At 40.6% G+C, this 27271-nt stretch overlaps 6 protein-coding genes across 11 annotated transcripts; 4 read left to right on the top strand and 2 right to left on the bottom strand.

Moving 5' to 3' along the window:
* Nucleotides 2111–6526, bottom strand: LOC109716264 (ADP,ATP carrier protein 2, chloroplastic-like). The gene is made up of 5 exons (XM_020241595.1): nt 5724–6526; nt 4098–4364; nt 3870–4013; nt 3408–3755; nt 2111–2908 (listed from the first exon to the last, which is right to left on the bottom strand). The coding sequence occupies exons 1-5, from the start codon at nt 6465–6467 to the stop codon at nt 2498–2500; spliced, it is 1914 nt and encodes a 637-aa protein (XP_020097184.1). The 5' UTR covers nt 6468–6526; the 3' UTR covers nt 2111–2497.
* Nucleotides 9161–11310, top strand: LOC109716263 (putative pentatricopeptide repeat-containing protein At3g15930). The gene has a single exon (XM_020241594.1). The coding sequence runs from the start codon at nt 9219–9221 to the stop codon at nt 11187–11189; it is 1971 nt and encodes a 656-aa protein (XP_020097183.1). The 5' UTR covers nt 9161–9218; the 3' UTR covers nt 11190–11310.
* Nucleotides 13194–14643, top strand: LOC109716270 (caffeoylshikimate esterase-like). The gene has a single exon (XM_020241600.1). The coding sequence runs from the start codon at nt 13398–13400 to the stop codon at nt 14388–14390; it is 993 nt and encodes a 330-aa protein (XP_020097189.1). The 5' UTR covers nt 13194–13397; the 3' UTR covers nt 14391–14643.
* On the bottom strand, nt 14547–22888 carry LOC109716272 (serine-threonine kinase receptor-associated protein-like). Of its 6 annotated transcripts, none has more exons than XR_002217870.1 (10): nt 22785–22888; nt 22370–22544; nt 21941–22076; nt 21633–21714; nt 21027–21202; nt 20386–20523; nt 20166–20302; nt 19000–20006; nt 15090–16261; nt 14547–14973 (listed from the first exon to the last, which is right to left on the bottom strand). XR_002217870.1 is itself a non-coding variant. In XM_020241601.1 (8 exons), the coding sequence occupies exons 2-8, from the start codon at nt 22494–22496 to the stop codon at nt 19822–19824; spliced, it is 981 nt and encodes a 326-aa protein (XP_020097190.1). In that variant the 5' UTR covers nt 22497–22544; nt 22785–22888; the 3' UTR covers nt 18866–19821. The 6 variants fall into 6 exon arrangements, 1 of the variants encoding a protein (XP_020097190.1); XR_002217871.1 differs by having other exon boundaries at nt 14547–15452; nt 16133–16261; XR_002217872.1 differs by having other exon boundaries at nt 14547–14709; nt 16133–16261.
* Nucleotides 16408–18315, top strand: LOC109716267 (UDP-glycosyltransferase 73C1-like). The gene has a single exon (XM_020241597.1). The coding sequence runs from the start codon at nt 16718–16720 to the stop codon at nt 18215–18217; it is 1500 nt and encodes a 499-aa protein (XP_020097186.1). The 5' UTR covers nt 16408–16717; the 3' UTR covers nt 18218–18315.
* On the top strand, nt 23145–26968 carry LOC109716268 (26S protease regulatory subunit 8 homolog A). The gene is made up of 9 exons (XM_020241598.1): nt 23145–23463; nt 24118–24215; nt 24408–24632; nt 24717–24779; nt 24879–25042; nt 25626–25782; nt 25891–25989; nt 26074–26184; nt 26479–26968. The coding sequence occupies exons 1-9, from the start codon at nt 23256–23258 to the stop codon at nt 26617–26619; spliced, it is 1266 nt and encodes a 421-aa protein (XP_020097187.1). The 5' UTR covers nt 23145–23255; the 3' UTR covers nt 26620–26968.

Raw genomic sequence — 27271 nt, 5'->3', positions numbered from 1 at the left:
TCGTTCAAAAAAAAAAAAAAAAAAAGCATCCAACAAAACACCCAGTTGAAAGTTGAAACTGCATGAGTAAAGCAAATTTCACAACATGTTAAGCGCCAGTATTTAATTAATAAAAAAAATATAAATCATGAAAGGAAAAGCATGATATATAATTTCAAAATTAAAATCTAACAATTAAATTATATAATTTCTAAGTGTTGTAAGACTTTCGTAAGAAGAGCATTTTATTTTATACAAATAGAAGACAAATTAAAGAAATTAAGATGGAGTTATTCTCCTCTGTCCAGCGAGATAATCCAAGCACTAACCACTTCTTTTTATAACACAATGCAGCAGTAGTATTCTCTATTTGATGTTTGTTGTAGAAGTAGATGGTACTTAAATATTTGGGAACAGAAATTTATGCCTCGCTTTTTTAAAACGAAAATTTGACCGGTACAAATATCAAACAAAAAGAAAGAAGTAAAATAAATTTGACCGGCGCAAGGATCAAACAAAGGAAAAAGGGTAAACTTACGCCGTGATATAAGAAAAGCCAAATATCGCAATAAATGTATATTCCTTGTGTGTCAGAGTATAAAAACAAGATACTCATGTACGACCAATATATTATGGTGGTATATATGCTCACCGGTCCCCGTGCATGTTTTATACTTTATAAAGGATGCGATGCCAAGGAACACCAGAAATCAACCCCATGGATGTTACTGTGGTAGAGAAAATTAGTTTGTGAATTTTTGAAAAAAATAAAATTTTTTAACGAAAGAACAGCGTCACGGTTTCCATTTGATCAAAATCTAGAGATAAGACGTGCTAGTGTTGAAAATGACAAGTAAATTTACCACTGCAACACTGCAAGAACATATTTTTTTGAGAGAAAGGTAGCACGCTACCTACTTCATTCATTAAGAAAATAAAATTAGCTACATGAAGTGAAGCAGCTAGGGCCTCAGAAAAGCGAAAAAATAGATGGAAGGGGGCGCAAAAAAAAAAAAAAAAAAAAAAAAAAAAAAAAAAAAAAAAAAAAAAAAAAAAAGAAATAAAAATGAAACTAAAAATAAAAATAAGAAATAGCTTTCACCCTGCTCTACAGGACTCGACCCACTCTTTTGCAAACACTCTAATAATTCAGACGTCACCCTGCTCAACAGGACTCGGCCCACTCTTTTGCCAACACTCCAATAAGATTAGCTGTTCGGAAAACGTCGTTGGGTAGATTTCTGAAGATGACGTTATTAGTTGGGAAAAAGAACATGTTAAACATGTTAGTTGGGAAACATACTAGTTGGGAAAAAGAATGTTTCAGATCACAATATCCTCGTCTGAACTCTAATTATCAACAGCATTTACTAGATTTCACTTTATGAAAGTTTCTTAAAGAAGTCTACATCTGATCGTCCTGATATCCTGCACTTTGAGAGAAATTCAGAAGGAAACTCCCAGATAGAAACCGAGCATTGAAGCTCCGAATTTTATTTGTGGGCTTAGCTTGGTCTGAATAACTTATGGGGCCAAGCCTAGATGAAAAGTCTTGGCCCAATCTCTTGCTATCAAGGCCAGATTAGCCCTTAGTAGAGCATCCTTAGCTAAAGAACTTACTAATTTTTACACTATCAGTAGCATGCTCTAGAATAATCATCATCATCATTTACATTGTTTCTGGCTACAGTTTAGATAGCCAATAAAGTCTTTTGGGTAGAAGCAAAAAACCCAAATTGATGCAGCAAAAGAAGGGGGAAAAAAGTGGAGAAAAAAGAGATGACATTATGTAATCCAAACAAAGAAAAAGTAACAATCTTTTCCATAGGAAGATCGGATATAAGTAAATTAAAGCAATTAACTTGGTACGCTATCTCTAATTAAAAAAGACTCGCATGATCAAGAGTTGCTGCCGCATGATTTGCACTGAAACTTGTCAAATTTCTAGGAGTCTTCCCGATCTAAAATAATTTTCTACTGCAGTGTTCTGTTTCGCATAATGGAGAGAGAATCAGCCTAGGATACTAGGAAACAAAAAGACATGGATAGCGCTTCATTAGCATGTGGCATTAACTCATCATCCAATTATTTAAACAAATAATATAAGGCGGAGTATAGTAAAATAGAAAGATGAGAATCCTCTAGAAAAAGCATTTGCCTGCACAACTTCCAGACACTTCTAATGGATCAAAATTAGCATAAAGGTTTTATAACATGATTACATAAAATAGCACAGCAATGTATTTTTTTTTTCTATCGGAATTTAGAACTATGAATCGGACTAGTTCTATGCTTTCATGAGCTAAATTGGAAACTAAAAATACAATATAGACTACATAGTTTAGAAACAATATTTAGGAGAACAGGCCAGACCTATTTTCTAAGATTAAAGCCAAATGAAATAACTGCATAGTTGTTCCTGTAATGTAATTTTCAAATAGTAAAGCGAGATAGCTGAACAGATAAATTCTAATGATTCCTATCAACTTGCCTGCACAAAATTACCTATGAAAATAACTCACTTAGCTTTGCGGGTGGGGGTTTCTGATGAATTCTCTGATTCATCAGCTGACTCCTGCTTCGCTGGTAACAACCCGTTTGATAAATTCTCACTAATAGCTAATGATTCATGCAGAGAACCATTTTCCTTCTCCTTTAACTCCTCCTTTGCACCCAAAACTGCATTTTCTACTTTCTCTTTGAGCATTCTCTCCTTCTTGAGCTCCTGCTTAGCTAATGAAGAAAATTGTTTATCTAAGGACCTTGCGGCACTCAACCATGAAAGAACAATCACAAGAAGTATGCCTCCAAGGTAAGGAGTTGAATTTGCAAGGGACCCGAATGTCAAAATCATGAATTGTTGTATTAATGCGCCTCCTGATTTTCCCAAGGGGTTGCACACAACATCAATGGCGGCCTTCCCCTTAACCTATTGTCATAAACATATTCTTACTGAGATAAATATGAGAATATATATATAAACGTGCACTAGGAATATACACACAAAAATAATGGAAATATTGGCATTCTAGTTAGTAACTTTTCTTTTTCTCTCTATTCTTTTAGCAAGTTTCACGATGTTCTCTTCAGCAGCTACTATATTTTTTACTCCTTTTCCCATTCACTGTGATAAGCATTTAATTTAAAAAAGATGTAACGGCAGCTTAAAAAATTAACGATTTTGGCAGTCTCTAAACTGAATCAGTAGTTCAGTTCCCTTATGGATTTACCAGAACTATCACTATTAACATCTTAAACTATGAACCACATGTCTAATAAAAAAAACATGCAGAAAAATTAATTCCGACTGAGATGTCATCTACATCACTATAATTCACAATTCATAATTAAATTAGAGACTTACCTTCATGTCTTCATCCAAAATGCCATCTATCACTATAATTCACAATTCATAATTAGAGACTTACCTTCATGTCTTCATCCAAAGGAATGTAAGCCATCTCCTTGCAAGGGTCAAATAAACTATATTTGGCGCTCTTACTGAAAATATTCTGCATTGCACCCACATAAACTGCCGCAAGTAGAGGAGTCATGCCAAACTTAGCTAGAATAGGAACCAATGGTTCGCCAAATAAAATTAGTGAGAAAAACCCAACTCCAGTGATAAGTAGAACTGTTGGAGTGATCATGGCTGCAACCCCCCAGCCGAATTTTCTAAGTATAACTCGGCCCAACAACATCATCATGAAAGTTGCTATACCAGTAGCAGTAGAAAAATCACCCATGAAAGAAGAATATTCGTTAGGGCTTGGGAACTGTCAGATATGAAGTATGATCAGATACCAAAAGATCAAAGAGAACTGGAAAAGTTTTCATTTCAGCACAGGTGCAGAGACAAACACACACACACACACACACACAAAAGGTACCTGTGCTTTGAGCTTCGATTTCCACGTGACTTCAACAAGATTAATACTTATACCGTAGGCCACCACCAGTGTGGCAAGATCCCTCACATATCTAGAAGATATCAAAAATTTCAGACTCTCACCCATACCTAGTTTAGGTTTGTCCTGTAGAGGTATCAATCTCAGAAAGTCAATTCCACAGGGATGTAATGGAAACAAAATAGCAAGAGAATTCTCTTAAGTACCAACCTTCTTTCTGCGTACTGTTCTTGGAAGAGAAGGATCATTCAAAACAAATTTGTTAACTGCCCAGTAGATTGCGGAAATAACAAGACCCAACAGCACTACAATGCTCATCATTCCTTTCAGTGATATCTCCCAACCATCAACACCGGGCCCCAAATTCTTTCTCAAGTTAGAAAAGTACTTTACAGTGCGACCTGAGAAGATTAGGGCCACATTAGCTCCAAGCCCAAACAAAGGATAGAATTCTTTTGCTTCCTCAACAGTAGTAATCTGCACAAATTGCAGAATTAATTTTCAGCTCTCGTTAGAATCCAATGAAGAGGGTAAGAAAATTTAGTATTTCTTTGTTAGAAAACCAACCTAAAACTGCAAAATTAAGATGCCCCTCATGCCATTATTCATGTAGATCTAATTTATTTGTTGATTTTGGATCATATGTCCAGTTTCTATGGGTATCCTCCTGGTATTTCGTAATGTTATGATCATCTCAGAATCTGCACTACTCTTTAGGCTTTGTTCGACATTAAATCACACATGCAAACAGAGCTAGTTGATTGCAAACTTGTACTAAGACATGAATAATTAAGTACAGACTAAATATTTCATAAAGAGCAAATGTACATACCAGATAACCTTAATATATTTGCCGGGAAAGGGAAGTAGGTATCTACTATTTACATTACAATAACATAAAACTAAAAAGCTGGAGATCAGACGTTATGGATTAACTTGCATGTCACAGAATATTATCTTAGAGTATACTAAAACATGATAATTATATAACGCTTATATATTATGATAAAAAAATTACACATCAGAAAATAAGAGTATACTCACTAGTCATTACAAAATGAAAATTGTCTCCAACCATGAATGATACACATGCGCATGGGCATGTTCGCACGCACACGGTGACTCGACAGCTTCCGAAAATTTAGGACACAGATACGACATGGACACCGCTAATAAATTATAGTATTATTAATATAATAGCATATATTTATTATATATAAAGTGCTAATTTTGCTAAAAATTGTTATATTTCTCATATGAATGAAAATTAATAAAATTGTCATTGATAGTTCATACATAATTTATTTATAAACACATAATTTCTCCACCATACATAATTTATTTATATTATCTGAAAAAAATTGTATGTATTTATCAAAAAGCCAAAATATGAAATCATGTTACATTATATATGCATAAAAGAAAGTAAAATTAGAAATATATATTTTTTTAATGAGATGCGCTATCGATCCGCATCGAACACGTGTCTATGGCGTGTCCATGTCGGACACGAGTCTGACACGGACACGCACGTATCCGACACGGACATGCAAGACTTAAAAGAAGTGTTCGTGATACATAGGTTACAGTACAAGTAGCAAATTCCAAAATAGATCAATTTCGAGTGTTAAAGGGCTCCAACCAATTCAAAAGAGTTGCAAGGTGGTGAAGTCCTTCTTACTTGTGATCTCTAACACCAAGAATCACCCAACTAGCTTTATTAAGCTAACGGATCGGTCACCGGAACTAGAAACTAAGAGGGCATTAATGACTTGAAGAAATGCGCAAATGGTAATCAAAATATATATGGGAAACAATTAAGAAAGCAGAGATCACCTGATTAGCAAAACCCCAAAAGAGCACCGAGATCACCACACTCCCCCAAAGCTCCGCCATCACGTAGAACAAGCAGAAGCTCCAGATCCTCAGGATCGCGACGGGCCCGAGAAAGCTCGGGCCTAGCTTCGCCAAAAGCCTATCGGCTAGCGCTGTGGGGTGGATAACATCCCTAAGCGGGTACAAAACGAAGGCAAAGGCCCCAAAAAAGGCGATGAAGGGGAAGATAACAGTGTAGAAGAGGGCCTCCTTGGACAACACATTGGAGAGCTTGGTGTATAGGAGCATGAACCCTATCGCCATGGGCAAGTTCACCCACGTCTTCAAGAAGGGGATGATCTCGGCGCTGCTCCCTTTTGCGGTGACGACCAGCACGTCCTTGGTGTCCCTTAGAATGGTGTAGTTGAACAGGATGCAGAAGAACATGACGCCCAGGGGGACGATCTTCTTCAGCGTCGAAACCTCGATGCCGAGGAATTTGGTGGGGTTGTTTCCATCGTTGATCACACCCGCTCCAGCGCGGCAGAGATGGAGGGGAAGGGGCTTTTCTCTCTCGTAGAAGCTGCGAATTGGGTTGTTGTCGTCAGATGTCGGCGGCCGGTTCCGGTACCGGAGAGACGGTGGGGGGAAGTCGGCGACGATTCTGGTGCGCAAGGGGCAAAGTCGGCGGGGGGTGGCGGTGTGGAGGGGGCGGAAGGGTCGGAATTGGGGAGTGGAGGGGAGGGATAGGAGGACTCCCGCCATTTCGATCTCAGGAAAATATCCGAGAAGAGAAAGAGAGAGAGAGTGAGAGTGTGAAAGAGCATTGCTTTATAGGATGCACGGCGTTTCCATGAGGAGATTAATTAATTAATTAATTAATTAAAGAGAGAACAGGATGAATCAAATGGATAGTAATATGCTTTTATGAAGAAGATGATATGATATTTACAGTATCCAACGGTGAATACGGATTAAGTGAAAAGTGTTACTATTTTGTCTCGCTGTATTCACGGGAAGATTTCCCAACGTAACCGTCGATCTTTATAAAGTGGCCAATGCTTCCTTCAAAAATTGCGTGACGGAAAGAGAAAGTGAGAGTGAGGTGTGTAGGGCTGGTTTAGCTTTTGATTTTTGTGCAGAAATTGATCTTAATCCTCAAGTCTCTCTCTTTGTTTTTTTTATAAAAAAAATTTATCTTAGGTATGAATATAAGATTATTTGTTAGATTAATTGTTTGTGTTGATTGGAGCTTCCCGTGTGAATGAAATTATTATTATTATTTTTTAGAGACAAATAATATGCTAGCTGCTTCGTTTATTTTATTTAGAAAATAAACTTAGCTAAAAATGTGAATCAACTAGGATTCGAACTCGAAACCTCAAGTACCAACTACCAAGTCGTTTGTCACTTGCGTTAAGAACGGTCAGTAATATGAATGAAACTATTGAAGCCCAAACCAGCTAGAGGTCACTTCGGCTAATAACTAGCTGTTATAATATTACTAGTTGTTAAGCAAAGATGACAGAATGAGGTTTACTGTTCTTGAAGAATGATTGAATATTCCAGTTCAGGCTTCGGATGAATAATTGAATATTCCCCCACGAGGTGCCACGCGACAAGTCCCAAAAATGCAACTGCGTTGTAGCTGCAGGAGACACGCCACTCCCAGGCAACCTAACGACCGTTCACTACTCCGCGGGCATGAAATTAGGACAAGCTCTACACAGCAAATGACCCAGCGCATAATAGTAGCCACCCCAATTATCAATTATTTATGGAACTTAATTTGCTGTCACATAATGACATTCATGCATCAATGCTGAAAATATCTCTATTACAAATTTATTCTAAAAATAACAAATTTAAATTGACAAAAGAGTATGGTAAACTTTTGCTATCTCCGTAGTTGTATTGTTATCTTAGCTAGTGCTCATCATCTCCATGACTCCATTACAACTATGACAGCATTGAGAACAAAATTTTCTTTGGATGTACCTTTTGTTTCCCTAGTCAAACACTGCCTCAAGTTTCAAATGTATGAGATTTACTGTTCTTGATGACTTTGCCGACGAGAAATGGAATTTCACGTAGTTGGGGTATAGAACTTGATTGGCACAGTGATGTGCAAGCCACCGCATGCATGCGATTGGATTTGAGCAGTGAAGTTGGAGAACAAAGGTATGGAATCGTTGCGCTAATACAAGCCATGAGTAACAACATCCACAAGTTAGCGCACAGAGTGAACTCACAGTACTTGTCGGAGGCGATGGCCGAGTTTGCAACTTTGCATACATGCACCATCCACTATCCACCATCCACTATATTATTATTATTATTATTATTATTATTATTATTAGAGTGAGGCTACTATACTATCGGAAGCACGGAGCCTTCCGTGCTTTCAGCTCATTTTCGATGTTGCGATTTTCGAATCGTCGATCGGCTCCGTTAAACTTGATCTAGAGTATTTACAGTACCTAGAAAATAAATTGTATTATTTTTCGATATCATTTGCCTAGTGATCGAATGGGCTCAAAATTAATAAATTTCAATGGCCGTAGTGAGCTGTTTGCAAGTTTAACGGTGTAGAAATATTCAAATCACGTGAAATTTTAATAGAAAATTCTTTATACTATATAAAATAAGATCAATATCTTTGATTTAAAATTTTAATATCATATTATTACATTTTGTAAGATTTTTATTTTCAGCCGTTGATTTTGAGCCCCTTCGTTCACTAGGCAAATGATATCGTAAAATCATAAAATTTATTTTTTAGGTACTTCAAATACTCTAAATCAAGTTTAACGGAGCCGATCGACGATTCGAAAGCCGCAAAATCGAAAACGAGCTGGAAGCACGGAAGGCTCCGTGCTTCCAATAGCAGAGTAGCCTCACTCATTATTATTATTATTATTATTATTATTATAACCATTAAAGCAAGTCACGAGTTGGGGGAAAAAGGCAAAAAGAACTGCCCACTACATGTGCATTAGGCAGTCTCGGCTAGAGTGAATACGGCAGTGAAACACAAGTTGACGAGCCCAATAGCTCTGTGAGCGAAGTCGTTGCCGAAAGGCGAAAATTGCCGAACTCATTTGGAGTCGCCGGCGAAACAGCTATTTTGCAGACTCCTATTTCGACGCTCGCCCCTCGCCCAAAAATTGCGAGGACGCACGGCTCGTTACCACCATATAGGTCGAGGCTAACGATGAGTTTATGCGACCTTTAATCCCATTAAATCGGTCTCAAATCCTTGTCCTCACCATCTTCAACCTCGCAACCCCTCTAATGGCAACCATGATGATGGCGTCTTCTCCTCCTCCCCTTCCTTCCCAAAGCCACCCAACCCACTTCCCACTCCCGTCGCCATTAAACACTCTACTCGAGCACTGCAACACCATGAAAGAGTTGAAGCAGATCCACTCCCACATGATCCGCACCGGCCTCGTCGACTCTTCCGATGCACGGCGCCGACTCCTCGCCTTTTGCTGCGCCCACAAATCCTGCGACATGAACTACGCCCAACACCTGTTCGAGGAAATGCCGAATCCGGACCCCTTCCTTTGGAACTCCATGATAAGGAGCTATTCGAATAGCAACTCCCCGGAAGCTGCGGTATCGATGTACATCCACATGCTCGCGAGAGGCTTCGAACCCAACGTCTACACCTTCCCTTTCTTGCTCAAGGCCTTTACTCGCGACGCGGTGATCGCGTGGGGCGACGAGCTCCACGCGCACGTGCTCAAGTTCGGTCTTGGCTCAAATGCCCATGTGAGGAATGCATTGATCCATATGTACGCTTGTAGCGGCGACATCGAGACGGCCCAACATCTGTTCGAGAGGAGTTATAAGAGAGAAGCGGTAATGTGGAACGCTATGATCTCTGGACATAATAGGAACAAGCAGTTCGAGATGTCATGCAAGATATTCGTAGACATGGTGAAGCAGTGCGTTAGTCCCACTGCAATCACTTACATTTCGGTTATATCAGCTTGCGCGAAGCTAAGAGATTTGGACTTTGGTATACAGGTCCATAAGCACATCAAAGAGAGCGGTACACTGCCCAATTTGAAGATAGAGAACGCGCTAGTTGATATGTACGCTGAGTGCTGTGACATGGATGCCGCGTTGAGATTGTTTGAGGGCATGAAAACCAGAGATGTAATATCTTGGACGGCATTGGTTGTTGGGTTTGCGAGGTTGGGACAAATCGATCGAGCTAAACAATTGTTCAATCAAATGCCTGAGCGTGATGCCGTATCATGGACGGCCATGATCGACGGCTACGTGCGCACCAACCAGTTCAAGGAAGCCCTTGAGATGTTTCGCGACATGCAAACACAGGATTTCAGACCGGATGAGTTCACCATGGTTAGCGTTCTTACAGCATGTGCGCAGTTAGGAGCTCTTGAAATGGGAAATTGGGTTAGGGTTTACATGGACCGACACAAAATCAAGATGGATGTTTTTGTGCAAAATGCATTAATAGATATGTATTCAAAGTGTGGTAGAGTCAAAACTGGGCTTGAGATATTCCATAAGATGCACGAAAGAGATAAGTTTACTTGGACGGCCATGATCGTCGGTCTTGCGATCAACGGGCATGGGGAAGATGCACTTCAACTGTTCAACAAAATGCTTAGAGCTTCTGAATCACCAGATGAGGTAACCTTCATTGGTGTTCTTACAGCTTGTGCTCATGCCGGTTTGGTTAGTAAGGGAAGAGAATTATTCTTGGGTATGATCACAACCTACGGAATAAAACCTAATGTCACACATTACGCTTGTATGATTGATCTCCTGGGTCGAGCCGGGCATCTAAAAGAAGCATTCGAGACCACAACGAACATGCCCATGAGAACCAATTCTGCAATATGGGGAACATTGCTAGGAGCTTGTAGGGTTCATGGGAATGCAGAAATGGCTGAATTGGCTGCTAAGAACCTTCTTGAGCTGGAGCCTGAAAACGGTACGGCTTATGTTCAATTATCCAATATATACGCTAAGTGTAAGAGATGGGATGAGGTGCGAAGACTAAGACAAATTGTAATGGAGAGGGGAATCAAGAAAGAACCCGGTTGTAGTATGATAGAGATGAATGGGGAGGTTCATGAATTTGTGGCGGGCGATCGATCTCATCCACGAAGCGAGGAGATTTATACAAAGTTAGGAGAGATGGCTAAGGAGTTAAAGATTGCTGGTTATGTTCCTGATACTTCGGAGGTGTTACTTGAGACGGCGGACGATGAGAGAGAGAACGCTATTTTTTGGCATAGCGAGAAGTTGGCAATGGCGTACGGATTAATCAGTTCGGATCCAAGTGTTGTGATTAGAATTGTTAAAAACTTGAGAATGTGTTTAGATTGTCATAGAGCAATAAAGCTCTTGTCGAAGATATATGAAAGGGAAGTAGTTGTGAGAGATCGGACTCGATTCCATCACTTCAGGCATGGATTGTGTACTTGCAGGGATTATTGGTGATTCATTTTGCATTGATGGCAAGTAACAATGTTTGAACCAGAAATTAAGATATGTGTGTAATTTGTGATATTTGATCCTCAGGATTTTTTATTTATACTGCACATGAATGTCATTACCTCTACTGTCGTTTCTGTGTGGTATGGGTTTGGATGCATTTTTTTTTAATGCATTTTCTCCTAGCTCTTTCAACTACTCCAACCGAAAGGTTGTAAAGGCTGGTCATCTTCTTGCTATTTTTGATGAAATTTAATTACTAGCAACTCCCTGAGGACTATAATACAATCAGATAACATCACTAGCAGAATAGAATGAGATGCGCTGCCGAAATTTTCTGAGTAGTCTCTCATTTTGATGCATGCAATTGATAATAATTTCAACTGTGAAACGTAGGATGAGGCTTGCTCATCCCGGGGTAAACATACGGATTCAAAGGTGAGGAATTCATAAAATTCATTAGCTTTTATACAAAGACGTGCATCTTCACCTTTCCTAGTTATCTACTTGTGTATATGAACATACGGGTGTCTAATGTCGGTTATGATGCGTAATATGCCAAAGTAAAAGGTTGGCACAGTTCGTCTAATCTTTTTCACCAGTTTCTCCCAATCTTGAAGCGTGTACTTTTTCCGTGCTCGCTACTGGTAAAAGAAGAGTCAAGACGGCTGAGGATTCACTATCAAATTAGAGGCTTGAAAAGCACTCAACAGAGCAGCTAAACAAGGAAAATTATGATGGGTTTGCGCTTCCTAGTTAAACTTGACTCTTCTAGCTATTGCCGTTCACAAGTTTGGCATCTAGATATAGATTAAGCAAGGCCGACAAAGTCTGGCATCCAGAAATTTTGGCCTTTGGTTGGGTAGTAAAAATTTGAAGATCTCTTTTTTTTTTTTTCTTTTTTTTCTTTTTTTTTTTGTGATAGTGAGACAGCACAATTCACAAAACACAAGCTACGCCGTTTCTTTTATGAAAAAGTGATAGGTTGATCGTGAATATTTAGATGAAATGCTCAAGTGTTATGCACAGAGTAATGCTACCAGAGAAGAGGGTGGGTGAATCAGCTGGTCAACTACCTCCTCTATTGTTTCGTGGTCCTGCAATGGATAATAAAGGTTGAATTAGTTACACTTAGGACCTTTTGTTTATATTAGATCTGAAGCCGTCGGAGAAAAAAAAAAAAAAAAAAAGGGTAAAGCAAATCATCAGAAAATACCAACAGTAATAACAGNTAGAGGACATGCGATATTCTCATATCTGTGGTAGCCTATTATTTACTTAGTTGAAGAGATATTCAGGCAGGAATCGAGATCTCATATAATGATGTTTTCCAATGGCCGTGAGCCGTTTCTCACAGTTTTATATCCTAAGCAGCTAGCCTAGGTACATGATTGAAATAAAACTTTTTCTGTGATGACTTAACGAGGACAATAATAATTAAAAAATGCTAGTAAACTCAGTTTTAGTGAACTAATTATAGTTTAATTATACAGAAAATTGGTTGTCCAAGTGCTTGCCAACCATTTGTAAGCCATCACATCATTCATTCTTCAATTTTAATCCAATAATTAGTTTACTATATACCCTTCTTTAATGGTAGGTTTGTATTGTATTTTAGAAGGATGGATGACTTTTTGCCGGTGTATAATAATAAGTATTATTACTATTAGTAAGAAGTGAATGCACAAATGTGGTGGCGCAAAAATTAACTTAAATTTTGGTAAACGTGGTGGCGCAGCGGACAGGCGCGTACCGGTTCAGCTTTTCTCGGACTCGGTCTTAAACCCATCCCATTCGACGCCTCCATGACTTCCAGCATCTTCGATGGATCGGTGTGCGTGGACTCCGCGAATACCTGGCCCACCCTCCACCCGGTGCACCGGAACGACTCGTACACGGCACTCTGTAGTATCAGCCCTATACGGTGCACGGGTACGGGTGCCCCGGGCGCACGCAATTATTTGTTGCTTTCCCCCGGTCCACTCCTCCACCTAACGCGCTATTTGCTCACCAAACCCCCTTCCTTCCTCCCCCCTCCCTCCCCTGAAAGGCTGAAACGAAACCGGGTTGGTGAAAACCGCTGTCTCCCTCGCCCTTCCTCCTCCTCTATAAGTCGCTCTCGCTGCGTCCCCACCGAGCGACGAGGAGTGCTAGTAGGAGGAGGAGGAGGAGGAGGAGGAGGAGGAGGAGCAGCAGCCGCCGCCGCCGCAAGAGATGGGATCGTCGGCGCCGCGATACTTCTGGGGCGATTCCCCCGAGGAGGAGGAGTACTACGCCTCGCAGGGCGTGCGGAATCGGCAGTCGTACTTCGAGTCCCCCCACGGGCGCCTCTTCACCCAGTCCTTCCACCCCCTCGACGCCGACGCCGACGCCGTTGCGGGGGCGGTTAAGGGCGTGGTGTTCATGAGCCACGGCTACGGATCCGACTCCGGGTGGATGTTCCAGAAGATCGCCATGGCCTACGCCAGCTGGGGCTACGCCGTCTACTGCGCCGACCTCCTCGGCCACGGCCGGTCCGACGGCCTCCACGGCTACGTCGGCGACATGGAGAAGGTGGCCGCCGCCTCCCTCTCCTTCTTCCTCTCCGTGCGCCGCGCCGACGCCCACGCCCGCCTCCCGGCCTTCCTCTTCGGCGAGTCCATGGGCGGCGCCGCCACGCTCCTCATGTACCTCCGCTCCCCGCCGGGCACGTGGACGGGCCTGATCTTCTCGGCGCCGCTCTTCGTCATCCCCGCCGACATGGTGCCCTCGCGCCTCCGCCTCTTCGTCTTCGGCCTCCTCTTCGGGGCCGCCGACACGTGGCAGGCGATGCCGGAGAACAAGGTCGTGGCGAAGGCGATCAAGGACCCGGACCGCCTCCGCGTGATCGCGTCGAACCCGCGGCGGTACACGGGGCCGCCGCGCGTGGGGACGATGCGGGAGCTGGTGAGGGTGACGGCGTACCTGCAGGAGAGGTTCGGCGAGGTGACGGCGCCGTTTCTGACGGTGCACGGGACGGAGGACGGGTGCGCCGCGGCGGAGGGGTCGACGATGCTGTACGAGAGGGCGAAGAGCGACGACAAGAGCCTGATCCTGTACGAGGGGATGTACCACTCGCTCATACAGGGGGAGCCCGAGGAGAACAGCCGCCGCGTGCTCCACGACATGCGCGCCTGGATCGACGAGCGCGTCCGCCGCTACGGAGGACAAGAAGCAGCTCGTGATTGATGATCAGCTGCGCCGCCGAGAGACGCTTGTGTTTAACGCGTCGAACAAACTTACCATTGCTGTATTATCTTATCCTGTGAATTGTCGCGCTGCAAGAGTGGTGGACGGTTTTGCATTTTTCACATCAAAGTAGTAAGAATATTTCTCTTCTTTCTATTTTTTTGGGCTTTCAATTGAGGGTCGTAAATCATCGTGTGTACTTGCCACCGTCAGGACGTGCTCCTAGTGGATGCTTCAGTACAGGATTGAATAATCTCCTTTCCGCTGCACAAATGCTTTTTATCCCCCTTTCTGCCTCTCCATAGGGAATTTTGGGATGCTGCAAATTGCAATAGGGAAAGACACAGCCGATGTGTCTCCGTTGTAATTTTAGGTGATACAAATTAACCTAATTATTATTATTATTATTATTATTATTATTATTAATCATAATAAGACTATAATGAAGTTAAGTCAAATCCTTGATCTGGAGAAGTCGCTGACTAGATCTGGTTTGATACCAGTACTACCGCGCACACTTCGCCTGGATGGAGAGGAGATTAATGCATTTTCTATCGCTCACCAACGCTGCAAACGATATAGCCTGTCTCGTAGAAACAGCGGACACCAATTGCACAATTGGATCAGTCCAAATTGCCAAAAAAGGGCCAAAAAAAGAAAGAAAGAAAAAAAAAAGAAAAAAAAAAAACCTAGAAGCACCTGGAATGGACTCCACTACTTGGCCAGTGGATGAGAACTTTGACCTAAGAGTGTTCTGTATTCGGATATAATAATTGCTCATCTTCTTGCTTTTTAGAGGTATTAAACAGCGTAAAGAACCCACTTATTTGCACTAAGAAAGGAGAAAAAAAGAAAGAGAGAAAAGCAAATTGACCCCTTGAGTTTGAAACATCCTGTATGCGAGAACTGCAATAGTGGAGTGTTTGCTAAACATGAAACTAGGAGCTTGAGCTGTGCTTCAGTTCAAAAGGCCACTAATTGTACTCCTCGAGAATGAGAAGACCACTAGGGCTCTACTATACCCAGAATAAAGCTTCATAGCTAGGACCTACAAAGCCATCGCTAACAGAGATGTTTGAGTTAGACAAAGATGCAGAGACCATACATAGAGTGGGTAGAGAACTTAAATAACCCACTTCTTTTTCAGATCAACTGAGCAAATGATTGATTATTATTTTGATAGAATGGATAAAAGGTGCTTCAGAAGAAGGCGGCGGTATTTTGCAAAGCGTCCATTTAACATTTACCAGCAAAAGGCAACTATTTTGTAGTAAAGCATCGAAATAGTCTCAGACAACAACCAAGGCGGCGGTATTTTGCAAAGCGTCCATTCACATTTACCAGCAAAAGACAATTATATTGGAGTAGCGAAACATCAAAATAGTCTCAGACAACAACCAAGAAGGCGAAACTATAACCTAAGCAATGATTTTATATGGATAGCCTATCCTAGATGCTCTCTAGTAAGTCAATTAATTAAAATGGCCTAAGCAATGACTTTGGACTAGAAGAAAATGGAATTTTATGATAAGGACTTTCAGTAAGAAAAATTACAGCACAAGAAACTACTAGCAGATGCGTTACATGTTTTGCAACATTAGCAATATATCAAACCGCAAGAAAAACATGGATTAATAATATCAGAAAAATATTAGGAATAACAAAAAATAGTCACTGTAAAGTTGCATAGGTTGTGTATAGAATCTTGCTTCAGAAGCAAAAACAAAAGTTGGGAATAGTACCTGGTGATTCAATCTGAAACCGTTCAATGACTATATCTAAAGTGATCAGGTTGATGCGGAAAAAGTCCTAATGCTTGTTTGGTGAAGATCACTTAGCAAAGCCAGAAAAAAATTCCATTTGCAGCCTTTCTGAAAGAAAAGGTGGTTTTCGGTCAGTTGGCTAAGTGTCCAAATATATAAAAGTAGTCTGCTACATCCAAAATAAAACAAAAGGATACTAAATGAAGACCTCTTCACATAGAACAACAGGAACAAGATAAACATCTCACATCAGCATTATTCAGCTGTTTTAAGTGAGAGGAATCATCAGATATTAGACAATACGACAGAGATATAATAAGGCATCCAAAAGGATAACAGCAAGAACAAGGGCCACAAAAGGCTTAGCAAGAAAACTCCTTGTTGAAAACGCTAAGCTAAATTGCATAAATAATGTCATTCACAAAAAGACTAGAGCAGAAAAGACCAAATAAGAAAAGCAGTGTTCCACCATTCTAGTCCTCTATAAATTGATGAATAGGAGAACTATAGAAGCAATATCCGAGTTATCATATAGATAGACCACCAACCATTTACAAACTCAAAATGACCAACCAATTTGCCATGAACGGTTTAAGCGATCAGAAGCCACACTTCGTTCTGGTCCCTTTGATGGCCCAGGGCCACATGATCCCCATGATTGACCTTGCGCTGCTGCTAGCTAAACGTGGCGTGCTGGTCAGTCTTATTACCACTCCTTTTAATGCATCTCGAATCCAAACCACCATCAACCATGCTAAAGAATGCTGCCTTCCTATCCAATTTGTTGAGCTCCCATTCCCAGGTGCAGAATTGGGACTACCTGATGGGTGTGAGAACCTTGATGTTGTGCCAACAATGGATCTCATGGTCAATTTTTTTCAAGCAATTGCACTTCTTCAAAAGCCATTGGAGTTATATTTAAAAGAGCATGTATCATACCCAAATTGCATTATATCAGACTTCTGCCACCCTTGGACCAATAAGGTAGCCAGCAATCTTCAGGTCCCTCGGCTTATATTCTTTAGTATCTGCTGCTTCACCCTCCTGTGCGATCACAACATTTCCAAGTACAAGGTCTATGATGATATCACTGATGAGAATGAGCCCTTCATTGTGCCAGGATTGACTGAAAAGATTAAGGTGACCAAAGCTCAAGCACCAGGGTTTTTTTCAGCACCTGGCTGGGAAGAGTTCGCCAAAGAGCTGCGAGAGGCTGAGATGGCGGCCGATGGAATAGTGGTGAATAGCTTTGATGGTTTGGAAGCTTTGCATATTGAAAGCTACCAAAATGCCATGGGTAAGAAGGTATGGACAGTTGGCCCACTTTTTTTTTACCACAAAGATGCCAGTTATACGGCCACAAGAGGAGACAAGGCAACCATTGATGCAAACAGATGTCTAGGTTGGCTTGATTCAATGAAACCTAAATCAGTTGTTTACGTAAGCTTTGGTAGTCTAACGCATGTCAAACCTACCCAACTTATGGAGATAGGGCTCGGATTGGAAGCCTCAAACCAGCCATTTGTTTGGGTGATCAAGAACATTGAAAAATCTCAAGCCGTAGACGAATGGCTATCAGAAGGGTTTGAAGAGCGGGTTAGTGCAAGAGGTCTTCTAATTAAAGGGTGGGCCCCGCAAGTGATGATCCTATCACATCCAGCGGTTGGGGGTTTCATTACTCACTGCGGGTGGAACTCGACAATTGAAGGCATCACTACTGGCATACCAATGGTGACATGGCCTCAATTTGGTGATCAGTTCCTGAACGAGAGGTTGGTTGTGGATGTTCTGAACAGTGGAGTACCTATCGGGGTTAAGGAGCCAGGCATGTTTGGAGACGACAATAGAGTACCTTTTGTTGGAAGGGATGATGTAGAGAAGGCTGTGAGCATGCTGATGGATGAAGGGAAGGAAGGGCAAGCGAGAAAAGAGAGAGCAAAGATTCTTGGAAAGAAGGCTGTGGAGGCTATGAAAGAAGGGGGTTCATCTCATGCGAACATGACTCACATGATCGAATATTTCTCCATAAATGTTGAGAAGAGCATGGCACAAGTAGCACTTTAGAGAAGGGAGAGAGTGCGAAGCAAATAGAGTTATTTTCTTATTGCATGTCTTTGATTTGATCCAAGAATCAATACAAACTCCCAAAGGAATTAAAACTATCTCACTTGTGTTCCCACACAAGAAAGTCCTCTGGTTCCCCCATAGTTCTATAAAACACCTAAATTCTAAATAAGATAGCCATGTAAAACCTTCTTACCTGAAAAGAACTTGCTCATATTCTGTGTGTGCTCTAACCATAACCTGCGCCTAGAAAGCAATTTAATTGCCAATATAATGTCAAAAATGCTTTTAAAACAAATAGGGTATACCCCTGTTTCCTCAAAAAAAAAAAAAAGCTTTTAAAAGATCTTAGAACCAAGAATTTATATTAATTTGCTTGGATTAAGACTATTTAGCTTAGTTCTGTTTAAATCATGTAAAGTTGCAATTATACTTCCAGCTAATAAGATGATAGTAACTACAACAATGACATTAGTAGTTTGAAAAACTAATAGAATTGTTTGTTGCACTGATTATATTGAATTAAACATAATCAGCTTAAATAATTGTAAATGTCATTTTATACATAGCCACAATGAAGGCTCTTTTAATCAATCTTATGTGGTCATAAAGATTGCAATGTTAATTATGAAACTTCACTACAGTCTAGATAAAAACGTCAATGGAGCTCAATTGAGAGAGAATAAATCCTCAGTGAAGGCAGAATAGCACATATTTAGCAATTAAAAGGTAAATATATCAAAAGATGAAAGAAAAAAACAAGGTAAGGCAACACGTTTCACCTCTCTCTGCAACCGCACTAAGTTGATGTAGACAATTCACGGCATCAGTTCCAAGCGCAAGCATCAAGCACTGATAAATTTGGTAGACTGATCGGTGAATCGGCCTTTCCAAGGCATATCTCAAAACCCTTTAACTTATACAAAGTGCCTTTCCTTCTTCCTTTCAATACAACTTTATATATGACTGCTATTTTTACCAAACACATTGGATACTATCTAGAAAAAATAAAATGCATTCCCAAATTTGAAATGTCCTGATCATTTAACTTTATCGAGATTGAAGCTCATCTGCCATCTGTGCCCTCAATTCACCCAAATCATGTCTTCTCTTGGAGAATATTGAATCGGCAGCGGATCTGTTCATTGTTAATCAACTAGTGACAGTGTATTCTCGTATGCAACATCCTCTCAAGTGCAACAAAACACAACAATTACATCAGTACAGAAAGAACATTGGAGAAAGGCCATCATCGCAGATCTCTAGCAGGGTGAAGACGTAAGCTTCTTCTCACAGATGCGAGACATAAAATGGTATATTCTCAGCAACAATAGTCAAGCAAACTACAGCATCAGAAAACACCAAAAAGCTTCTTCCATTTCTCTATTTCTCCATGATAAGATTTAGTCACAAAGCACAAGGTTAAAAGTGCCTTCTAGAGGGGCATTCATGCAAGAATTTCGTCTAGCTTGTTTCCCCAACAGACAAAACGATCTGATGTTAAAGATGCTGGCAAACCGGATGCTGAAAACCTCATTCAATGGAGAATAGGAGAAAAACCGGACAACCCTGATTATAACCAGTTCACAGCAGTATCGTAATCCTCACTGCGTTCCGTCCTTATAAAGTGGAATTTCTTCAATCTTTTGGGACATCTCATTCTTATTGACAGCAGTGCGCTCCATTTGCCATATTCTAATGGTGCCATCCTCGGATCCAGAAGAGTACGATTCACCACCAGGAGAGAAGCGAACAGAGTGGATAGGCCCATGGTGGCCTTTTTTACATGCTGCGTCCAGGAAAACATGTATTCATATTCAATTTATAACAAAGAAACGAAATGGCATTCAGGTATATCCAAAAGCACTTTGAGCAGCATTAGCTCAACCCACATGCAAGTTAAAAAAAGAAAGGAAAAAAGCAATAGAAATAAGAATCCTAAACTTACTAATTTCATCTCCTGTGTGAAAATCAAAGACATGAACCCACATGTCTTCTCCTCCAGCAATGTACCTTTTAAACTTTGGCTCCAGTGAAGCAGATTCCACGTTGAATGGCATGTTGTAGCTTTTTATGAGTTCAAAACTGCACAAAAAAAAATAAGGACGAGGTGAAAAGAAGAAATTAGTCCAATTTTGTAGGAGAAAGAATATATTAGGAAGGTTTACCTGTTGCCATCCCAAAATTTGACAGTTGAGCCATCGGCAGTAGTGATGAACCGACCATCTTGACTAACTTCTGTACTAGAGACAGGTGATCCAGTCTCAAGTGTTCGAACAATTTCACCACTTCTCACATCCCATAACCTGTGAAATAGTGTATTCACATGACGAGGGATGATAAAACAAGTTTCAACAATCTCACCAACTGTCCCTAGCGCAAGTGGCAAAGAGATTGTGGTTGGTATCCAAGGTCAAAAGTTCGAATTCTAGTTGATTTACATTTCCAGCCAAGTTTATTTCTAAAAGAATAAATGAAGTGGGTAGTATGCTATCTTTCTCTCAAAAAACAATCTCACCCACATGAGAAAATTTGCCATGCAAATAATTTAGAAATAAAACATTCTTAACAACACTACATGTACAAGGAGAGCTTGAGGAACTCTAATGCAACATCTTTCTTGTAGACATACTACTATAATGTATATTGTAAAGAGCAACCAGTCAATGTAAAGTAATAAATTAGAAGTAACCTCTCTCTATGATAGGCAGTATGCATTATGAGCAATCTGTGTCATTGAATAAAGCAAATAGCACAGAGGCTATCAGAAACAGAGAGAAGAACTAGGAGAAGATAAATGGGTGCAAACCTCATGCCTCCGATATCAGAACTAGAACTTAGTATTGCGTGGTCATTATTAAGCCAAGCTACAGTTCTGACAGAAGCACGTGACTTGTCAATTTCTTTTGGAGATGCATCCGGACGATTCAAATCATATATACGTAAAAGTTTCTCAAAACCTCCAGTAAGTAAGAGGTGGGCATCCTGCAGAAGGTTAAGTTTAGTTACGGAGCAGAAACTTGAATAACCTTAAGTTTCAACAACACAAAAACACCCAGACTGAGAGGCTCCTAGAACCATCTCTCGTACATGCAGATTTTTGAAAACATGCAGTAGGACATCTCTCACAGTGGAAAAAAAGCCCAAGACAAGTCCCTCAATCCTTGACCAGATAATATAAATGAAGAAATGCTCTACAGGATTTCTTTTTCCCCACCTAACGTGGATGCAGCTGCTAAAGTATAAAGAAACAAGTGTAGAGGGATTGCATTTCTGATTAAGGGACAGAATTAGTAGCACTTGTATATCCATATATCAGTGGGGTGATCACATGAAGTACAGGATTAGACAACAGTGAACAAATGTAACAGTAGCAAAAAGATGATTCCAAACGAAAGCTAAAAGCACTCATTACCTCAGAAAAGGCACACGCACGGACAATGTGCTTATGTTCAAAGGAGTGTAGCTCATTACCATTCAAGGCATCCCATATTTTGCTGCAAAGGAAAGAAGAACAATTACAATTAGTGTCATTGAATCCAACAGCTTTTAACTTACAGCATTATGAATTTCCAACTATTCTGCAAGAAAAACCACCTTCTTAACATTGAGATAATAAATAGTCTGAATGAACCATGATCTCATCTGAGTTATCATTTATCCATCAGACTCAATCCTCATTCCACATTAACAAAGATTGTCACAATAAGCAAGAAGCCGTACGCTGAGAAATCAGCTGAAGCAGTCGCTGCACGTAAAGCCTTGGAGTCAAAGCAACAACTCCACACCGCACCCTTGTGGCCTTTGAGGGTTCCAATCCAGTCCCCTGTCTCACCGTTTCTCAGCATGGCTTCTGCATCTAAATAGGTAATAAGCACGACAATTTAATACATTAGCAAGCAACCTAAAATGAAACACCAATTAGTTCCTAGACCATAGTAATATGTCCGACAGTCGAATGAGCTCCTTTGACAATTCAAGGGATCAAGAAGGCGAAAAGAAATTAGAACATTTGCACTTCATCAAAAGAATCGAAACACACGATAGGCACATGAAAATTAATAGTTACCTATGAAATATAAGTAAGAACTATCAATTTCAGATAGCAATGCTCATCAGCCTTAATTGCGAGAGCAAAGGAGAGGCTCTGACCCTTGCTGGCGCTAATGAAAAAGAATCCGTCGGGAGTGAGGGGGCTGTAGAACAAATCCATCACCGGCCGTGAGTGCCCGGGGCAGACGATCGGATCCGCCGCCCCCTTCATCTTCTTCTTCTCCATCAGTACGACCGTCGAAGAAATCCCCCAGTAAAGGATCAATTGTGACAGCTGAATTCAAAAAAATGGGGACCCAAAGAGATAAAAATCCCAAGTCAAAGTCCAAACCCTAGCTCCGGTGTAACAAAAGAGGCGAGGAAATCCTCTAGAACTCAGAACACTAACAAACAAAATCAAAAAAACACGGAGAAAAAAAGTAACTAATTGAGAGTAACTATCACTACATTATGCATTAGTTCTGGATTCACAGAACAAATTGAAAACAGGGGGAGAAAGAGCCGAGAAACCTACGGAGGAGAAGAAGGGCGCGGCGCGAGGAAAGGAGGAGTCGAAGGGCGAAAGGGAAAATGGAGGGAGAATCCTGTTGCGTGTACGGCGTACCTCCACCTGCAAACGGAGTGCTTTTTAAAGGTGTTCGCGTCTCTCAATGTGATTGGTTTGTGAGTCTCGGCCGTTGGATCGAGATCCGACGATGGAAGATTGTTAAACTATTCTTATCTCAGGCATTGAAGAAGCAAGGGAAAATGCGAAGAAGACATTGGGCCGCATCCACTGGCCCAAATGGTTGTTATTTAGTCGATGGGCCCCGACGAAGCCCAAACCCGGTCCATTACTATCTCTTCCTCTATAATAATTAATAAACAGAGCTTGGAGTTGAGCTCGCACCGCACCGCATTTGTTTTTTCTCCTTGCTTGCATAGAAAGGCAAAACCCTCGGCGAAGGCGGTGGGCGCTGAGCGTGTACCGGTGGGGGAGGAGCGTATGGCGACGGCGGAGGTGGAGTCGACGAAGCGGGGGAGAGTGGAGGATGAGGTGTGGTCACCGCCGGTGAGGGTGAGGGGAAGCGGAGGCGGCGAGGGGCTGAAGCAATATTATATGCAGCACATCCACGATCTCCAGCTCATTCTCCGGCAGAAGACCCACAATCTCAATCGCCTCGAGGCCCAGCGTAACGATCTCAACTCCCGCGGTCAGTCCTCAATTCCTGAAACCCTAATTTTGATTGTTCGAACTCGATCTAAGCCATTTCGTTGCTAACTTTGGATCTACTATATTTTTTGATGTTTACGATCTATCTGGAGTTAGATCGGGGGATTTGTAGGTGATTATTTGGGATTGCTGAGGGATAGGCGATGGCTTACAGTTGACATACTGATACTAGTGAGGTTATGGAGATGTGAAACTTGGTTTCTTATCTTACTTCCCGATCGGTTGTTTACATATATGAACTCTACATCGGGAATTACTTTTAGATTGGCTAAGGCACGTCTTAGGAGTGAAACAATATGTTCTTACTTGATCAGTGATCTGTTTTTTAAAGTATAAAGTATTTGATCTTCTTTTTGAGTGGAATGATGTTAATATTGAAAGGTATGGTTGATTCTATTGGCAATTTTGACAACCTCTATTACGTCTGAAGTTGAATCCTGACATTTGATATAACGGTATATTGTAGAATAACCTGTGCTGTTTATTCTCGTTTATATCTCCCTCGAAATGTGTTCCTAATATTTTTAATTGTTTCCTCAATATCCTGAATCTATTTGTGAGTTTTTTCTGTACTTTTGTCGTATAGTTTCTTTCTTTTACTCTTTTATATTATATTTGGGTTCTCAAATTGCAGTAAGAATGCTACGAGAAGAGCTGCAGCTACTTCAGGAACCTGGTTCATATGTCGGCGAGGTGGTGAAGGTTATGGGAAAATCTAAAGTTTTAGTCAAGGTAAATCATATCTTTATTTATTCTCAGGGATAAGAAATATCACTGTTTTTGTAGTATAAGAGTATTATCTACTTTCAGTTGCAAATTATAATTTGTGATTGGTTGCTTCTGTTACTTGTTTGCAATATTTAGCTGCTTGGTTGTTGGTGTAACGAACATATAGAGATTTTAAACCCTCGGATATTCTTTCAGGTCCATCCGGAAGGGAAATATGTTGTTGATATTGACAAGAACATTGACATAACGAAAATAACACCATCAACTAGAGTTGCTCTACGGAATGATAGCTATATGCTTCACTTGGTCTTGCCCAGCAAGGTTGATCCTTTGGTCAATCTTATGAAGGTTGAAAAGGTTCCTGATTCTACTTATGATATGATTGGTGGCCTTGATCAGCAAATTAAAGAGATAAAGGAGGTTAGTGAAGAAAGAGCAAAAGTGCATCTTAGAAATAGAGGCTAGCACTTCTGGTATTTTAGCATATTTCCTATTGATTTACAGGTTATTGAGCTTCCAATCAAGCATCCTGAATTATTCGAAAGCCTTGGAATTGCTCAACCAAAGGTATGAGGATATCATCTTGTTCGATCCTCTTCCTCATTATTTCTTAACTTCTATAGTAATTTGACGGTGTGAAACTAATACTAAATTTTATTTCGGCAGGGTGTTTTGCTTTATGGGCCTCCTGGTACAGGAAAAACTCTGCTAGCTAGAGCAGTAGCACATCATACTGATTGCACCTTCATTAGAGTTTCTGGTTCTGAGTTGGTTCAGAAGTATATTGGAGAGGGCTCCAGAATGGTTCGGGAGCTGTTTGTGATGGCTAGGTGTGAACAATATCTTCTATTTCAAGTATTTTTGCGGCCAATTTGTTGAATTAGCTAGTTTTTAATTGTTAATAATATTTAACTGTTAATCAACATACATTTATAAAGTACCATCTTATAATCATGTGTATTGACAATTTCTGAGTCATAATCCCTTCATGTACGAATGTAATGGTTGGTGGGTAGTAGAGAATATCCCTGCCGCCCCACCAAACATGGTGTTAAGTGGTGTATCCCCATTTGGAATTGGATGGGTTAGATATCCCCAGCGCAACGATGTGAACCTGTCCAATAACAGTTCCCTGGAGCTGGTTGGGATTGTGACATTCCCACGACAGTTCTTTCCTTTAACCAAAGCAGTGGAGTGGGTATAGCTCCTAGAAATAGCATTATCCTGAGGGACATTAACTACCGTCCCTGGGATAGAAATTTCCCAACTAAACACTTTCGTATGGTTAGTAACATCAACCAAGTAAATTGCCTCTGAGTTCACATTTAGCTTTGGCGTATGTTTATATATTAATCAGCTGTACTGTAATATTGTGACTGGCATAGTGTTAAATTCAATAAATTTGATTTTCAGGGAACATGCTCCATCAATCATTTTCATGGATGAAATCGACAGTATTGGATCCGCTAGGATGGAATCGGGCAGTGGTAATGGTGACAGTGAAGTACAACGCACAATGCTCGAGCTTCTCAATCAGCTAGACGGGTTTGAAGCGTCGAATAAAATCAAAGTATTTTTTTTGGCTTTTGTTTTATAGTATGTCTGTACTGTATGTCATTTATTCAAGTGGACTTACTACTATGAGGTAGGTTTGCTAAATAGAAACTTTCTTGAGCAGGTTTTAATGGCTACAAATCGCATTGATATATTGGATCAAGCCCTGCTCAGGCCTGGTCGAATTGATAGAAAAATCGAGTTTCCAAATCCCAATGAAGAGGTGCTTGCCATTTGATTACATTCGTATTATTTTTGACAATTATGCGCTAGAACTTGTGTACCTGACACACTGCATATTTTTCAGTCTCGTTTCGATATCTTGAAAATTCACTCAAGGAAGATGAACTTAATGAGGGGGATTGACCTTAAAAAGATAGCAGAGAAGATGAATGGGGCATCTGGAGCAGAACTCAAGGTTGGTATCTTTCATATAATTAAACAGTTTTCCTTTCTTTAACGGCATGCTTGTTATGTTATGTTGGAGTTGGTTGAAGAGTTCGATATCTTTAGGTCATCCGTTGCTTGGTGTGGTTCAGGAGCCAAGGAAACAATTGAATCTCTTACTTTTAATTTGCATTGTTATTGTTGATTTGTGATTCAAAAACCCTAAAACAGATCAATCTCTTATTTTGTTTTGTGTAACTATTTGTTGATTTGTGAATTGTGATTTCAAGTAACATTTTGGTTCTCGTGCACTTTATGTTTCCAGGCAGTATGCACAGAAGCAGGGATGTTTGCTCTCAGGGAGAGAAGAGTACATGTAACCCAAGAAGATTTCGAGATGGCAGTGGCGAAGGTGATGAAGAAAGATACGGAGAAAAATATGTCACTTCGGAAGCTATGGAAGTAACTCAGCTTTTTTCTTTTTATTCTCGGGGTGTCTTTGGAAGAACACATTGTATCCAGTTATCGACTTAATGGCGCATCGGCAGACAGCCACTGTTTTCTTGTTCTTCCGGTGGAAATATTATACGTCATAAGGCTTTTCTCTTCCATGTGTCGATGGTTCTAATAGCCTTCAGATGTAATCATTGGTTGCTGCATGATATTTTGTTTAAGCATGCTTCACGACGATAGACGGCATACGCCGAGTTTCAGCTTATTCTTCTCTGTTGTTACTGACATCATTACAAAAATCTTAGGCAATTCGAGTGTGAATTTAATAATCTGTGTGGAGCGGTTTTGAAGTTTTGCAGTTAGATTATAAATGTTCCATATTGATGAGATATTTGGTTTTTTGTTTTGAAGGTGGAGTCGATTTCATCTGCTAGGCAATGTAGTTTTGTCCATTCTTCTTGGACATTGTTACTCTGTGTACATCAAATTATCAATCGACCTAAGACTATCATTCGACCTATGAGGAGGATCGTTGATCTTGTTAAAATTTCAACATTTTTTCTGATTTTTGGCTTGAAATCTCTTGTAAAGATTCTTTAAAGTGCGTAGTTTTACCTTTAACATGAAGCATATCTTGCGTCTGAAAATATTCATGTCCGTTAACG

The sequence above is a fragment of the Ananas comosus genome, linkage group 10, assembly GCF_001540865.1.
Source record: "Ananas comosus cultivar F153 linkage group 10, ASM154086v1, whole genome shotgun sequence".
Taxonomy (NCBI): Eukaryota; Viridiplantae; Streptophyta; class Magnoliopsida; order Poales; family Bromeliaceae; genus Ananas; species Ananas comosus.
This window is presented reverse-complemented; position numbering and strand designations above follow the sequence as displayed.